Below are 17,010 nucleotides of genomic sequence, written 5' to 3' on the forward strand. Positions count from 1 at the left end.
CCCTTTTTTTTTTTTTTTTTCAAAATTAGCGGGCCCCTGGTTTTTTTTTTTTTTTTTTTTTTTTTTTTTGAGATGGGGTCTTGCTCTGTCACCCAGTCTGGAGTGCAGTGGCGCAGTCTCGGCTCACTACAACCTCTGCCTCCCGGATTCAAGCTATTCTCCAGCCTCAGCCTACCAAGTAGCTAGGATTACAGGCGTGCGCCACCGCATTCAGCTAATTGTTGTACTTTTAGTAGAGACGGGGTTTCACCACGTCGGCCAGACTGATCTCAAACCTCTGACCTCAGGTGATCCACCTGCCTCGGCCTCCCAAAGTGTTGGGATTATAGGCGTGAGCCACCGCAACCAGCCTTAGCCAGCCACTTTCTAGAGACAGTTAGCTTCATTGGGCTAATCCGGGGAATCTGAAGTTCAAGGACCTCACCCTGTTACTAATGTTGCTGACTTCCTCTCCACCTCTGTTTACGATTCCTCTGCGTGTAAACAGAGCAGCTCCACCCAGCTCCACTCTCCAGCTACCAGGGAAGCCTCTGGAACAAACATGGAATATCCTTACCCCCTTCACCAAGACCCTACCTGTCTCCAATCTCAGCAGAAAAGTAACAAGCTGGGCCTGGGTGGGGCTCTCGGGACATGTCTACCAGAGACAGGAAGCGGAGGGGAGAGGAGAGCAGAGTGCGGGGTGGGGGTCCCAACCACTAGGGCCCCCCCCAGATGTCAGCATCATTCAGGAGCCTGAGGCTCTGGGAATTCCAAGGCCTGGCCAGAAAGCCCCAGTCTAAGGGACACATCCCCTTCCCCAGGGACCCCCAATCTAAGGGATACAACGCCATCCTCAGGGAGCCCCAGTCTGAGGGGAGATACAGCCCCATCCTCAGGGAGCCTCAGTCTGAGGGAGACACAACCCTGTCCTCAGGGAGCCCCAGTCTGAGGGGAGACGCAGCACCAACCTCAGGGAGCCCCAGTCTGAGGGGAGACGCAGCCCCAACCTCAGGGAGCCCCAGTCTGAGGGATACACAGCCCCGTCCTCAGGGAGCTCCAGTCTGAGGAGAGACTCAGTCTTGTTCTCAGGGAGCCCCAGTCGGAGGGGAGACTCAGTCCTGTTCTCAGGGAGCCCCAGTCTGAGGGGAGACGCAGCCCCAACCTCAGGGAGCCCCAGTCTGAGGGATACACAGCCCCGTCCTCAGGGAGCCCCAGTCTGAGGGGAGACGCAGCCCCAATCCTCAGGGAGCCCCAGTCTGAGGGGAGACACAGCCCCGTCCTCAGGGAGCTCCAGTCTGAGGAGAGACTCAGTCTTGTTCTCAGGGAGCCCCAGTCAGAGGGGAGACTCAGTCCTGTTCTCAGGGAGCCCCAGTCTGTGGGGAGATTCAGCCCCCTCCTCAGGGAGCCCCAGTCTGAGGGGAGACTCAGTCCTGTCCTCAGGGATCCCCAGTCTGGAGCAGTGAAAGAGCTGTTTCCCTGTGGAGGTGACTGCTTAGGAGGGAAGCCCTTTTCCCTGGTGCTCCCTGACTTCCCCTTCCCTTTCCCTCCTGCAGCCAGCAGGGCTCCAGTGGGGGAGCGGTTGTCTTTGGGGGTGTGGATAGCAGCCTGTACACGGGGCAGATCTACTGGGCGCCTGTCACCCGGGAGCTCTACTGGCAGATTGGCATTGAAGAGTGAGTCTGTGGTGGGCCCGGGGATGCGGCACTTCCTTGGAGTGGGCTTCCAGGCCATGTCACACACACACACAGTCTGGCACTGCTCTGGGATGGGGCAGAGGACCCCTGAGGCTTACTCCTACAAAGCTGCAACTGCCCTCTGCAGGAGTGACAAAGCCCAGCTCAGCCTGGAGAAGAGAGTGGGTGTGGACAACATAGGGAGGGGCAGGACTTGGACTCCCGAACATTAGGGACTCTGCAGTCCAACCCCATCATGGGCTCACAGATTAGAAACGAGGGTGTGTTAACGACTCATTTGCTCAAAGTCCTTACAATGAATCAGTGGCCCTAGTTTTCAGTGTTTTTAGAAACTTACTTGACACTTTTGAGGAATAGGTCCCATGGCGTGATGCAGGTGAATAGCTGGATTGATCTTTGCAGGGTCCTCACATTCCTCAAGAAAGTAGCTGCAGCTGTTTGTCCCACAGCGGTGAGGAAAGCCCGCCCCAGCTGCCCTGAACTGGGGGAGTCCTGAGGCTGCCTGTCTTCTCCCCATACAGGTTTCTCATTGGCGGCCAGGCCTCCAGCTGGTGTTCTGAGGGTTGCCAGGCCATTGTGGACACAGGCACCTCTCTGCTCACTGTGCCTCAGCAGTACATGAGCGCTCTTCTGCAGGCCACCGGGGCCCAGGAGGACGAGTATGGAGAGGTGTGACTGGTGGGGATGTCTCCCTTCCCCAGGAGGCTAGTCCAGAGGCATTCATGATTTCTCCTGAGAACACAAGAATAGCCATCTGGGCACTGGGCTCATGCCTGTAATCCCAACACTTTGGGAGGCCGAGGCAGGCAGATATTTTGAGCCCAGGAGTGCGAAGCCAGCCTGGGCAACATGGTGAGACTCTATCTCTACAAGAAATACAAAAAGTAGCTGGGTGCGGTGACATGCACCTGTAGTTCCAGCTACTTGGTAGGCTGAGGTAGGAGGATTGTTTGAGTCCAGGAGGTGGAGGCTGCAGTGAGCCATGATCTTACTGTTGCACTCCAGCCTGGGTGACAAAGCAAGACCCTGCTTCAAAAAAACAAAAGGCCTAACTCTTGACCTCCATGCCTCTATCTGCCCAAGGCACTGGAGGCAGGGGGACCTGGGACGACTGGGGCTGGGGGCAGGATGGGGGCCTGGAGGCTTGTTCAGGTGGGGCCAGCTGCTTGCGCCAAAGGGGAGTGGGAGGTTACTATTAGGCAGGAGTTTCTTCTGAGCTGCAGTCACTCAGCAGAAACAGAGGAAACACTTGCTGGACTTTGGGATAAGAGCAAAATGATTGGAATGTGGGGCTGAGTATGTGAGCAAGCAGGGCTGACCCTTTATCCGCACCTCCCTTACCTCCACAGGGCCACGCTCCCCTGCACCTGTCTGTCCTGAGTCCAGCCAAGGGTTTGTCTAAGTAACCCAAGCCCACTACCACTAATTGTAATTTTGGGAGACCAGTGGGGTACTCATTATGCAGATCTGTGTTTTTCCTTTTTTTTGTTTTTTTTGAGACGGAGTCTGTCTCTGTCACCGAGGCTGGAGTGCAATGGTGTGATCTCGGCTCACTGCAACCTCTGCCTCCTAGGTTCAAGCAATTCTCCTGCTTCAGCTTCCTGAGTAGCTGGGACTACAGGCGTACATCACCACACTTGGCTAATTTTTTTTGTATTTTTAGTAGGGATGAGGTTTCACCATATTGGCCAGGCTGGTCTTGAACTCCTGACCTCAAGTGATCTGCCTGCCTCGGCCTCCCAAAGTGCTGGGATTACAAGCGTGAGCCTCCACGCCCAGCCATCTGTGTTTTTGTTGTTGTTGTTGTTTTGAGACAGTCTCACTCTGTCACCCAGGCTGGAGGGCAGTGACACAATATCGGCTCACTGCAAGCTCCGCCTCCTGGGCTCAAGCAATCCTCCCACCTCAGCCTCCTGAGTAGCTGGAACTACAGGTGTGCACCATCATGCCCAGCTAATTTTTGTATTTTTGGTGGAGGCGGGGTTTCGCCATGTCACCCAGGCTGGTCTCGAACTTCTGGACTCAAATAATCTGCCTGCCTTGGCCTCCCAAAGTATTGGGATTACAGGGATGAGCCACTGTGCCCGGCCAGATCTGCAAGTTTTAAAATGCCACTTGCAGGCTGGGCATCATGGCTTATGCCTATATATATATATACATATATATATATATATATATATATAGACACTTGCAGAGAAAGAGGAGAGGTTCAATCTCTAATATGGGAAATTGAGGCAAGAGGAGTGGGGAGGTTCTGGGATCACTCTAAATCACACCCATTCTGTGAGTCCATGGGTATAATGCCAGCATTACCTACACAGGACTTTCCCTTGGAGTTGCATTTTCTAGTCCAAAAACAGGCTTAGGGCTTGGGTCTGGGGCTCAGGCCTGGGATCCAGGGGCTGAGATGATGGGGCTGGTGGGTGCTATCAGGGGGAAGATGAGTTAACCAGGGACCGATTCCTCTTGCAGTTTCTCGTGGACTGTAACAGCATCCAGAATCTGCCCACCTTGACCTTCATCATCAATGGCGTGGAGTTCCCTCTGCCACCCTCCTCCTACATCCTCAGTGTAAGTCCTGGTCCCTGCAGGCTGAGCCACCATGATTGGGGGTGGGAGGAAGGGCTGGGGAGCTGGAAATGCTGGGTCTCCTACCTTGTGCCATTTTCTGACTCCGTGCTGCACTCATTTATCTTCCGCATTCATTGATTCTAAACCCCCGTCTCTGGAACAAGGCTATGAAATAGAAGATTGTCATCTATGATCAATTATTATTAATTAGTGGGAAGAGGCACTGGGCTCTTTGTTGAGCACTTACAGACCACTGTGCAAAGCACTTTGCTTCATGATCCCATTTAATTGTCACAGTATTTAATGAGGGAGATACTCATTTCTGTTTTACAAATGAAAACTTGGAGGTTCAGAGAGGTTGAGTAACTGATTCAAGGTGACACAGCTAAGGTTTGAATCCAAGTTGGTTTGGCTGCAAGGTTTAACCACCAGGCTAATCTGTTCCAAGTTGGGAGCAGGAGGGAGGTCTGTGGGAAGAGAAGTTTCCCATCATGGGGAGAAGAGACCCTGCTGAGGACCACCGCAGCCTGAATGTACCTGTTCCAGAAATCCTCCCACCAGCTCTGCTCTGGTGGCTCAGCTGGCCTATGAGCTCTGAAGGCAGAGATCCTGGCTCCCTCAGCTCTGTACTTGGGCTCCCAGTCCAGGGCCCAGAGCTGAGCAGGACCCAGCTCATGTGTGAACCAATGAATGAGTGCTGCCTTTCTGTGTTGAGCAGAACAACGGCTACTGCACCGTGGGAGTCGAGCCCACCTACCTGTCCTCCCAGAACGGCCAGCCCCTGTGGATCCTCGGGGATGTCTTCCTCAGGTCCTACTATTCTGTCTACGACTTGAGCAACAACAGGGTGGGCTTTGCCACTGCTGCCTAGACTTGCTGCCTCGACACGTGGGCTCCCCTCTTCCTCTTGGCCCTGCACCCTCCTGGGGCATTGTATCTGTCTTTCCACTCTGGATTCAGCCTTCCTTTTTCGGACTCTGGACTTTCTCTAATAATAAATAGTTATTCTTTATGTTGGTCATGCTGTTGTTTTTGGAAGGGAGTTTTCCCTGAGTGGCTGGGAGCTTTCCTGGTGGGTCACTGTGATTCTAAGAGAAATGGGACCTAAGGCATGGCTTGGGATGGGCTCTGTAACCCTCAGAACTTAAAGTTCACACTTTTCCCCTGGAAAGGGAAGGCAGTGGTAGCGCCATCATGGGTGAGTGGGCCGGGGGCAGGGTCGGGAGAGTGTTCCTGTGTGATAGGCAAAGAGGGCCTACTCTAACAACTTAAAATGCTCTGCTGGCTGGGCATGGTGGCTCACGCCTATAATCCCAGGACTTTGAGAGACCAAGGTGGGTGGATCACTTGAGGTCAGGAGTTCGAGACCAGCCTGATCAACATGGTGAAACCTTGTCTCTACTAAAAATACAAAATTAGCCAGGCATGGTGGCACATGCCTGTAATCCTAGCTACTTGGGAGGCTGAGGCAGGAGAATCACTTGAACCCAGGAGAAGGAAGTTGCAGTGGGCCAAGATTGAACCATTGCACGCCAGCCTGGGCAACAAGAGTGAAACTCTGTCTCAAAAAATAAATAAATAAACAAATAAACAAACAAATAAATAAAATGCTCTGCTGACCCGATTTACCAAACTACCACCAGAACTACCCCAGTGACACTGGGACCCACATGTATGTCTACTAGCAGTGTGATTAGTGGTCTAACACACCCCAGGTCTAGGTGGCTGTCTCCTCATCTGCTGATCAAATTTGAATTAGAAGTTTCTGAGGAATTCTATCTAGATGCCCGTGTGCATTTGTAACAGTCATGGGTCCTTTAGGGAGGAGGGCAATGCTGCCAGAAACTATTTCTTGGGGGGCTTCAGAAGGCCAGGGCTGTTAGGCTGATAGTATTTTTACCCAGACCCCTATGTCCCAGGATGTGTATTTGAAGAAGGGTTCCTCTCAGCTGTGGAGAAGAGGGAGAGCTACTTGAGTCACAGAGAAATGGAGCCTACTTGCTCTAACCAACTCAGCAAGGGATCTTGTCCCTTTGGACTTCATCCCTGTCCTCCTCAGGAGCCTCTTAGCAAAAGATACAGAAACCAGGAGCAAAGTGGTATGTGGGGAAGGAGAGAGAGGAGAAAAAGAGGAGGGGGAAGGAGAAGAAAAGCAGGGGAGGGGCGGGGGGAGGAGACAGGGAAAAAGGGGCGGGGAAGAGGAGAAAGTAGAGAATGATGCCTCCGCGCCCTGTGAACTTCCAACAAGGGAAGGTGACATGAAAGGAGATCAGACAATTTCTGTCCAGCAACATGACAGCAAGCTCCGGCTGGTGAGTGGGGCGTGAATGTAGAACCCATAATGGGGGCAGGCTGCCTTCTACAGTCATATTTTACCCTGTCATTCGCCAGGCTCACCCCGGCCTTACCCCTTATGATCAGGGGCAGGGATAAAAGCGCAAGATCCAGATCTTGCACCCTACTCCTGAAGAGAAACTGGAATTTGCCACAGGTGGAGTTTCTATGGCAACAGCACACCATCTGGGACCCTCTATCTTAGACTGCCGAAGGACAGCCGGCTGCAGGTTCCTTCTAGGGGGTCGGACAGGCTACAGAATGTATCGTAGTAAGCCCTGGTTTGGGACATTACTGACAGGAGAAAGAAAACTTGCAAAGGAGTAGAAGTGGAACAGAGGTTCCGAGTCAGGAGCCTCTTTCCCTGCAAACTTTGGTCCGCTGAGCGGGACTACAAATCCCGGCGTGCCTAGAGGGAATGCAGCGAGAACTACGCTTCCCAGTGGGCCCCGCGGTCGAGCGGCTGGGAGGCGGGGCGGGTGCTGCCCTCTGCCGGGAGCGGAGGGAAGTGTGCGCGGAGTGACAGCCGGAGCCCGGGCGCCGGGCGCGGGGCTCGGTGACAGCGGAGGCGGCGGCCCGCGCGGGACGCAGGGAGCGGCCGCGGCGCCGACGGCGGCGGGAAGGGCGGACAGGGCGGGCCTCCCTGGTGGCGCGGGGCCTGAGCAGCCTGGGAGCAGGTGGCGGCCACAGCTCGCGGGCCAGGCACCCGAACTTGGGACAAGTTGCCGGAGCCGCGGGGCGCGGGCGGCGGACAGATTGACCTTCATAGCGAGGTGAGCGGGACCGGGGGCGAGGGGCGCGAGGAGGGCCCGGGACCCCCGACCCAGGCTCCCTGGCCCCTATCCCGTGGGTCCCGGAGACAGGTGGGTGGGTGGGGGATGCCGGCAGGAGAGGGAAGCAGGACCGTGCGCGCCGCCACCCACCCGCAGTCCGTCCGCCCCCGGGCGCCCAGCGCGTAGCCCGAGCGGCGCTGCCCGCCAAGCCGGGAGCCCCCTCGGCCCCTCCCTTCAGGCGCGGGCCGGGGGCGGCTTCTCTGCGACCTTATGTAACCGGGCGGGAGGGGCCGGGCGGGCATGGCCTTCCCGGCCCGGAGCTGGGAGTCGAAGGGGCGGGAAGCGTGATGGTGAACTTGCAAGAAGTTTGAGGGACGCGCTGGCCCCGCGCCCACTCCCCCTCCACCGGACACGGCTGGGGCAGACGATGCCGGAGAGGGGGTCGGAGGTAGGGGAGGTTTGCGGGGGCGGAGTCTCGCCCGGCCAGCGGGGGAGTGGGAGGGCCGGAGTGGCGCCACGCCCCGGGGGCTGGGCTGCTGGGGGGGGGGTGCGAGTGGAAGTACCATCTCTCCCTCCCTTCCCGTCCCTTCCTCCAGCTCGGTCCCTTGAAGAAGCCGCCCCTGGCCTCGTCCCCTCGAGTCTCTGGGCAGTCTCTTTCTCCCCGTGGGTTATTCCATGACCCTGGGAACACCAACCCCGGAGCGCTCCCTCCATGCGCCCCGTTGTCTGCCTCCCCCGGAGTTCCCAGCCGCCTGCCCGCCCCCCGAGTTTCCCCCTCCCCCCGTCTCGATCTCCAATCCCGGAAAACACGCTCCGATCCACCGAGTCCGCGCCGCCAACCCCCGGGCTGTCCCGACCAGCTCTGGCCCAGCGCGTCCGCTCGCCTCCTGGAAGGGAGAGGGCAGATGCCAACTCGGCCCCCGCCCCTCGGCCCCCACCCCGCGCGGGGTTCCGGCTTCACGCACGGCTGCCCCGAGCTGCTCCGGGCTGCGCGAGCAGGTTCGCGCCGCAGCCGCCTGGCGCGCCACAGCCCCGCGCCCCGGGGGAGGAAGGGAGGGCGCCCGGGGCGGGGCNTCGGCCCCACCCCGCGCGGGGTTCCGGCTTCACGCACGGCTGCCCCGAGCTGCTCCGGGCTGCGCGAGCAGGTTCGCGCCGCAGCCGCCTGGCGCGCCACAGCCCCGCGCCCCGGGGGAGGAAGGGAGGGCGCCCGGGGCGGGGCTTGTCTGCGCGAATCCTGCTGGGCCCAGGCCCCAGCCCTCCGTTCTCCGCCAGCCCCTGGCCGCTGCGCCTTCCCCCGAAACCCCTCTTAGCTCCAGCCGTCGTTCTCTCGCCTGTCTGTTCTGGGGACGGTTCAGCTCGGAGCTTCTGCACTCAACTTGAGCGCAGTTTTTGGCTTAGCGCTCGCTGGGGAAGTGCAGGTTAATTACTGCCCAGCTCCCATCCCCTGCCCTCCCCCCATCCCGAGTGAGGGGCTGCTTCATCCCTCAGTGAAAGGATGCAGGCCCCTAGCGACACCTCTGGGGTGTGGTGGCCTCAGGCCCCTGCACCCGCCCTGGCCGAGATTCTATTGGCCCAGACATGGCACTGTTGGGCAGCTGGAGATGAGGTGGGAGGCTGGTCTCTGGTTTCCTCCTGGGTGGCCAGATGCAGACGCGCTCGGTTAGAATGCAGTTCTTGGTGCCACGACTGGGAGACAGTCCTCAGGCCCTCCCCTCAGGGAGCGCACTGTCCGGGGAGGGACAGCCAGCAGTAGTTCCTGGCCTGCCAGAAGAGGCAGAGGAAGGGGAAGGGTCAACTGCCTTGAGGTCCCTGCCTGCTAACCTGATGGTATGCTTTCACCATGCCGGTGTCCGCAGCCCCAGGACCATGGGCAACTCGCCTGGCTCCCTTCTTTCCGTCTGCCTCCTGGCCGCGAGGCCTGGAGAGCTGGGAGCCAGAGGGTGTAAATGAAGGGCAGGGCTGTTTGGGTGACGACATGCTCTGCTTCTCCCCGAGGGAAGCCAATGGTGCTTACCATTTACAAGGCCTGTTACAACTGCAGGGTTATTTTGTCCTCAACTCAGCTCTGAGAGGCGGAGCCAAATGGGGACCCAGGTGTCTTGGTCCTGGGTGCCCTGGAAGGAGTTCAGGGGCCAGGACAGGGGACACCCTAGGTGGGCACCGAATCCAGGGAGAGCCAGCTGGGCTTTTGCGGGCTAATGGCCTGGTGACTCACAGAGGTGGGCAGGGAGTGGGCCAGGGCAGGCAGGAGCCCTTCCAGGGTCCCACGTGTAACAACCTGTTTCTGGAAAGCTCAGAAGTAGGTGGAAGGGGACTCCCACCCCTCAAGCCTGGCTGCCCTTTGAGGGTCTAGCTTTTGGCCCTGAGCCCTCCTGGGGCCCTGTTTATGACTGTAATTGCATCATTAGCCAGAGTTGATGGAGTTACTTAGCACCTGCCCCCACAGGGCGTGGCCCAGCCACCCCCTGGGTTCTGTCTCTTCCTTTTCAAAGTCAGCTCGGTTTCTGCAGGCAACAGGGGTTTCCCCAACCACAGCTGTCATGAAAACCAGGTTGGGCCTTTGTCCTGGGGATGGAGGTCAGTCAGCACTTGGGGCCCGGCTTGGGGCTGCCCTGGAGATGACCATGGAAATTGGGTTGGCCTCCTCTGATCGGAGGGAGGGAGTTCATGGTTCCCAGAGCTGCCAGAAATGTCCACATCCCAGGACGCAGTGAACATATGTACATGTGCAGTGTGGATCCTCATCTGAGAGGAGGGAGATGAAAACACACCCACCTCACAGGCTGTTGTGAGGACTAAGGGTGTGGCAGTGTCTGGTACATGGTGAGGACATGATGTTGCTTTCTGGGTTGGTGTGGGGTTTGTGTACTGGTTGTGAGTTTGTGTGTGTGGTTAAAGTGCCTAGGAATGTGGGTATAGATGAATTGTGAATGTGTGCCTGTGAGAGTGTAACAATAAAACAAGATTATATTAATAGAATATTCATCTCTTCTTTTATGCTATACTAGAACAATATTATAATAAGATTTATTACACAATAGTTGCCAACATTTATTGTGTGTTTACTCTTTACAGTGAGGTGGGAATTACTGTTTGCATTATACTTACTCAGAGAAGTTAAGCAAGTCACTTAAAATCACACAGCCTGGAAGTGACAGGATTGGAATTTTAACCTAGGTCTATTTGACTCCAAAGTCTGTGTTCTCAGTCCCTAAAGAAGACCACTTCTTCAAGGGGTTTCCCAGGAGTTCTCTCTTAAAAGGTGGGGTGTGGTGGTCTAGAGACCATCTTTCCTCTATCCGGGGTTTCCTGCTCGAAGCAGATCTTTGGGAGGTCTAGGTGGGAGGATCGCTGGAGCTCAGGAGTTTGAGACCAGCCTGGGCAACACAGCGAGACCTGGACTCAATTGAAAAAAGAATATGTGTGAGGGAAAAAAAAAAAAAAAAAACAGAGTAGGAACTTGCGGAGGCCCTGTCTGAGCACCATACCTGTTTCCTGGCCTTTCTTCTGAGCTGCCAGCATGGGTGACCAAAGGACCCGCGGCTGGAACCTGTCTTGACTGGCCAGGGAAGGAGACGGGTTCAGGCAAGATTTCCTAGGCTTCTTTGGAAGCCCCAGACACCCAGGAAGGGAGGAGGCATCCTTACTGATGGCCTCCTAGGTGCCCAGCTTTGTGCCATGCGTTCCATGTCCATTAACGTACAGTGCAGCCCTCAGCAGGCCCTTGTTTAATCAGATGTGCAGAAGAGGCTGTGGGGATCACTGGGTGAGAATGGGACAGCAGTGAAAGTCATAAGAGCACTGGACCAGGAATCAAGAGCCCCCACTCTGCCTCTCACCGACTGTGTGGCTGGGCAGGTCTCTGTTCTGTTCAGCCTCAGTTTCCATATCTGTGAATCTGGATCATCTGTGGGATTCCCTCCAAAGTGAACCTTCTACAAATCTTTCCCAAAGGCACTGGGGAGGAAGAGACAGGAAGAGAAAGGAAGGGGTGATGGGGGTAGGTTGTTAGGGGTGTTTGGGAGATGCTGCAGTCCTCAGAATTGAGCTTTAGCTAAAGACTGGTCCTGGGGAAGCAAACAGGAAGTTTTTCTTGGGACAGCCATAGCCACTATATATTGAGCACTGGGCCAGTGTCACCTGACCGGGGGTTGTTGAGAGCATGGGCTCTGGGGCCAGGCTATATGGCTTGCACAGCTCTGCCACTTAACACAGTGAGCCTCGGCAAGCTGCTTAACCCCACTGTGCCTCAGTTTCCACACCTAAAAAGTGAGAGTTCTTGCTGCACCCACCTACTAGTGCTGTAGTGAGGGCTGAGTATGCTGATGTTGATGCACATGTGGTACTTAGAATAGCATCTAATGAACTCTTATGACTCAGTGAGTTATTTATTTCTCATTCTTACGTGAGGAAATAGAGGCCTGGATAGCTCTAGGGAAGGAATAAAGACCTGTGGATTGCAAACAGGCCCCCTCATGTGTCTAACGTCCTCTGATGTAATGCTTTACATGAGGCTTCCCACAGCTCTCTGTCCCACCACACCAGCCTGCTCTCCTCATTGAACAAGACGGTGCAGGGGGCTTGGCAATGCCTGCAGCGTCTCTACCACCCCTGCCCTGCCTCTTGGGTTTCCCTGGGTAGTGTCTGGTCTGGCCACTGACCACGCACTCCTAGCTGTGGCTGTCCCCTGCTCTCCTACCATCTGTCCCTCCTCCACGTTGCACCAGAGATACAGATCCCCTTGGCTGTGATGTCACTGAGGGCAGAGATAAAATTGCAGTGATAGGGTAGGATCTGGGACTTTTCATGCCCACAGGAAATGCTTTGCTGTGAAGTGGGAAAGCCTTGGGTGAGAGCCAAGAGGAGCAGAGGCAACAGGCAGGGTCATCACCAGCTTTCCTTCCTGGCTCTTAAGTGTGGGCTTAAGGAGGAGAAATGAGGTCTTTTGTCCAGCTTTCTTATGGAAATAGCCACCTGGCCCCATAAGATCCAGCACCTGCTTGCTGGCCACGCAGGCCACCTGGTTGGCTCTTAGGCATACAGCGGTGGTCCTAGAGTAAGATGTGGTGCCATAGGGATTAATCCAGGAATTCCACCAGACTCTCCATCCAGAAACCCGTGGCTCATATTCCCTCCCCTTAGCCCTTCCTTGCTCCTTCCTTATAAGCAAATCTTTTCCTCCATCAGGGCACACCTTTCAAAGAGACCGGGGCACTGTTTTGTCTTACTGCAGCCTGGCTGGATATTATGATCACCTGCAGAGCTCTTAGACCACACCATTGCATCTGAATCTCTTGGGGAGGGGCCTAGGCATCATTCTTTAATTTTTTTTTTTTTTTTTCTGGGATGATTCCGACGCCCTTGCTCTAGGGGAGTGGTTCTCAAATTTGGGCATCCTGAGAACTCCCTGGAGGAATTGTTTAAACATAGATGCTGAGCCCCTCCCGGTGTTTCTGCAAATTCCATGCAGTCTAGGATTTGAATTTCTGACAAGTCCTCTGGTGATGCTAATGCTGCTGGTCCCCAGAGCATATCTGGAAAACCAGTGCTTTGGGCCCTGCCGCTTTACAGCTACCCAGGTGAGAGTCGCCCTTCTCCTGGGTTATGTGTCTCTGACTTCGGGACTGGTAGGCCTGTCCCCTTTTGAAGGCAGGTCCCCAGGGGCACGGACCACTTCTGAGACAATTTGGTGTCCCCTCTACAGTCAGTCCTTCCCCTTTCTCCACATGTCCCCACCTCCCATGAAACTGTCCACTGTTGGGCCTTGCAGCTCTTGGTCCCACTGTCTGGGACAAGCGCTTGAAACTATGCACTGGTTGATGAAGGCAGGATGAGGCAGACAAACAAGGATGGCGCTAGCTGAGGGGCCTCAGAACATGCGTCAGGGTCTGGAGCTGCTGTGAAGGTGCTTGGAGCTAAAGTAGCATTGTTGCAATAATTGGGGAGGCGTTCAGAGAGGACCCTCACTTTGTTGAAGGGAGGCTCTTAAAATACTTCCCATTGTTTCACTTTCCTACCTCATGGAGGGCAAGTATTTGATTCCAGCTTGAATCATAGTTCTTGTTGACAATAAAAATGATAAAGACACACACAGAAAGAAGCTGTTCCCTTCTCCCTTCCTCCCCCAGACCAGAGATGTAGGGAGGGTAGGGGGAAGGCCCCTGCTGGAGGTAGTAGAGTCTCTGTCATCTTCCAGGAGATCCTGGGCCGTGAGAGAGCGGATGGTTGGGAGAGCCTGGGGGCTGGCCCCTGCAAGGAGGGAGGGTGGAGTTGTCTTTGGAAACTGGAGGGAGTTGGGGTGAAGCCTGGTAGGAGGTGAGGAGAGGTGGTAGGTCCTACAGCCCTGCGGCAGGGGAGGCAAGGTGGGGCCGGAAGTGGGGGTGAGATTGGCGTCTGAGCCAGCCAGCCCTCTGGTGACTGGGAAGAGGGTTTGGTGTGTTTTGGTCCATGCTGTACCCCTAGCACCTAGAAGAGAGCCTCGTATATAGTGGCTGCTCAATAAATCTTTGTGGAATGGATGAGAGAATGAGATTGAGCCCCCATCGTGTGCCCAGAAACGTGGACACAAAAAAAATGCTCTGTCTACCGTCTCTACCCTGCAGGCGCTTCACCAGCTGACACCCAGGTCCACAAGGTGGCCCACAGGTCCACAAGGTGCTGAGCCCTCTGCCTCTGCCTTGTCTTCCTCCCCGCACAGTGATCCAGGCCCAGCTTCCTTCTGGTGTGGGGCTCACAGTCTGTTCCTCCCCACAGAGTCTGCCAGCACCTCCCCCAACCCCCCTCCCCGAGTTCTACCAGTGGGTCTGTGGGGTGGGGCTCCGGTTTGTTTTCTCCTGTTTGCCAAGGGAAGTCACAGCCTGTCCTTTGCCTTGTTTATAATTGCTTTGAGGACAGCACCTGCCGCGGCCCCCCACAGTCCCTGAGGGGTGCAGAGTGGCCAGGAGGTGATACACTATACTGTCCACCCCCTGCTGCCTCTTGTCCCCTCCCGGCTCTAGCCAGGTGCACTTTGTGCTGCCCTGCCAGGACGGCGCTGGCTGGCCTTGCTTTGGGGCTAATTGGAGCCGTAGAGCTGGGGGCCTTAGAGGGCAGCTGGCGCTGCCCCCATGTTGTCGAGAGGAGGGGCCCGAGGCCCAGGGATTCAGCAGCACAAGGCCTTCAGTGTCAACAGGCATGTACTGAGCACATCAGAGGTACCTGGCACTGGGCTGGCCAAGCAGGGTGGGTGGGAACAAGATCACAGCTTCTCCTGCAAAGCGCCAATGGCCTAGCCAGGGAATCTTAGTAACCAGAGGGCACAGGGGGCAGAATGCGAGAAGCTAGTGTAGACTAACGTACTGAACAACGTAAGCGTGGTGATACCTGCCCTTTGCCCTGAAGAGCATTCTCCTTGGGCCTCTTGCTGGCACAGAGACCTTGACTCAGCGTGGTTTAGGCCCTCAGCCCTTTCTACCCTCTGGGCCCCGGGAAGGGCAACTCTACTGCTCCTGGGCCCTCTCACCTGGGGGTCACCTCTGCAGGTTCCGTTCTGGACAAGTCCTTCCTTCCAGGAGGACTAGAGGCTGCTGGAACCTTTGAAAGGATGCTCTGAGCCACCCACCTGCCACTTGGAAGCCCTGGGGCCATGGGGAGAGGCGGTGCTGGATCAGGGCCGACAACTCAGGCCTCTTTGGACCTGCCTGTGACCGAGCCTCCATGCTTGGGCCTGGAACCTAGGGGCAGTGCCTCTGTTCCCCCCGATTCCAGAACCTTCTTTTTTGTTTGTTTGGAGACAGGATCTCACTGTGTTGCCCAGGCTGGAGTGCAGTGGCACAATCATGGCTCACTATAGCCTCAACCTTCTGGGCTCAAGTGATCCTCTTACCTTAGCTTCCCAAGTAGCTGGGACCATAGGCACATGCCACCACACCTGGCTAATTTAAAAAATTTTTGTAGAGATGGGGTCTCACCATGTTGCCCAGGCTGGTCTCAAACTCCTGGGCTCAAGTGATCCACCTGGCTCAGCCTCCCAAAGTGCTAAGATTACAGGCGTGAGCCACCCCTGTAACCTTACGCATTTCCCCCCCCCCTCCCTCCACCCTCCGCCACCCTCTGAGCCTCCATCTAGTTCCACAGCATTTGCAGCCTTGGACTATCTCTCTCCTGCTCTTTGTCTCCCCTTCTCTCCTTCATCTTTATTTCCTTCTCTGCCACCTTCCTTCTTTTGATGTGTTCAAAGGATGACTGGGGCCCCCCCCACCAGTACCTTTCTCACAGTGAGCCTCCAAGTCCTGCTGTCAGGGGCCCAGCAGAATGGTCCATTCAGAATGGTAGGGGGAGGTGGCTGCGAAGGTGCCCAGCCTGATGCAACCCCCTACCTATGGCCAGGAAGGGGTGTGTGGTGGCTGGGACATCCAGGGCGGGGTGGCAGGTGAAAGAGGCTAGGGTAGCTGGCTCCTGTGGGTTGAGGGGCAGCCAGCGGCCTGAGCCAGCTGGGGGAAGGAACCCTCCCTAGACAGCCCAAGTATTATCACTACTTCAGACCTGTGCCTAACTATAGGTTGTCATCCACTTCTTTGGATCTAATTATAGTGTTTTGCAAAACTAGGTATGGGAAGAAAATACTATATCTATTTACTTATATCTCACCCTTTTCTTTCTTTTAAAATTGTGAAATATAGCATAGTTGCTTAAAAAAGCATAAACATACACATATAATATAGTAAATAATTATAAAAGTGAACCCCTGGCCAGGCGCGGTGGCTCACACCTGTAATCCCAACACTTTGGGAGGCTGACGTGGGCCGATCACGAGGTCAGGGGTTTGAGACCAGCCTGGCCAACATGGTGAAACCCCGTCTCTACTAAAAATACAAAAATTAGCCAGGTGTGGTGGCATGAGCTTGTAATTCCAGCTACTTGGGAGGCTGAGGCAGGATAATCACTTGAACCTAGGAGGCGTAGGTTGCAGTGAGCCAAGATCGTATCACTGCACTCCAGCCTGGGCGACAGAGCAAGACTCTATCTAAAAAAAAAAAAAAAAAAAAAAGTGAACCCCTAGGCAACCATCACCCAAGTGAATAAACAACAGAATGTAGCTTGTACACCAAAATCAACTCATGTGCCCTCTACCCCCAGAGGTAACCACGATCCTGACTGTATGATAATCTGCTCCTTGCTTCTTTTCTCATGTAACCACCTATGCCTGCATCCCTACGTCGAGTTTAGTTTTGCCTGACTCTAAATTTAATACAGATGGAATGGCACTAGACATCTTTTACATCATGCTTTTCCCACCCAACAGTGTATTTGTGAGAGTCACTCATGTTGTGTGTAGCCATAGTCTGTTAATTTTCTTTCTTTTCTTTTTATTAGTTATTTATTTATTATTATTATTTTTTGAGATGGAGTCTCACTGTGTTGCCCAGGCTGGAGTGCAGTGGAACGATATTGGCTCACTGCAACCTCCACCTCCCCGGCTCAAGCAATTCTCCTGCCTCAGCCTCCCAAGTAGCTGGGATTACAGGTGCCCGCCAACATGCCCAGCTAATTTTTGTATTTTTAGTAGAGTTGGGGTTCTACCATGTTGGCCAGGCTGGTCTTAAACTCCTGATCTCAGGTCATCCATCCACCTCGGCCTCCCTAAGTGCTGGGATTGCAGGCGTGAGCCACCGGGC

The 17,010-nt window shown here is 55.3% G+C and overlaps 2 protein-coding genes across 4 annotated transcripts in view; both read left to right on the forward strand.

Annotated features, from left to right (window-relative positions):
* The window catches only part of PGC (progastricsin), an 11,279-nt gene extending 6,020 nt beyond the window's left edge, over window positions 1–5,259 (forward strand). The window contains exons 6-9 of the mRNA XM_017878270.1: window positions 1,536–1,655; window positions 2,198–2,345; window positions 4,149–4,247; window positions 4,966–5,259. Of these exons, the coding sequence (XP_017733759.1) occupies window positions 1,536–1,655; window positions 2,198–2,345; window positions 4,149–4,247; window positions 4,966–5,118 (520 nt within the window). The 3' untranslated portion in view covers window positions 5,119–5,259. The remainder of the gene's footprint in view (window positions 1–1,535; window positions 1,656–2,197; window positions 2,346–4,148; window positions 4,248–4,965) is intronic.
* Window positions 5,260–6,445: 1,186 nt separating this feature from the next.
* TFEB (transcription factor EB) overlaps window positions 6,446–17,010 on the forward strand; it is a 53,616-nt gene continuing 43,051 nt past the window's right edge. Inside the window, exon 1 of one of the 3 annotated variants that reach the window (XM_017878271.1) lies at window positions 6,446–6,559. In XM_017878271.1, coding sequence (XP_017733760.1) covers window positions 6,540–6,559 — 20 coding nt within the window. In that variant the 5' untranslated portion in view covers window positions 6,446–6,539. Of the gene's footprint in view, window positions 6,560–7,069; window positions 7,355–17,010 lie in introns of those variants that run through there. The other 2 variants (XM_017878277.1, XM_017878273.1) reach the window with 2 other exon arrangements.

This window comes from Rhinopithecus bieti, unplaced genomic scaffold (assembly GCF_001698545.2).
Source record: "Rhinopithecus bieti isolate Rb0 unplaced genomic scaffold, ASM169854v2 scaffold_9981, whole genome shotgun sequence".
In the NCBI taxonomy this organism is placed as follows: domain Eukaryota; kingdom Metazoa; phylum Chordata; class Mammalia; order Primates; family Cercopithecidae; genus Rhinopithecus; species Rhinopithecus bieti.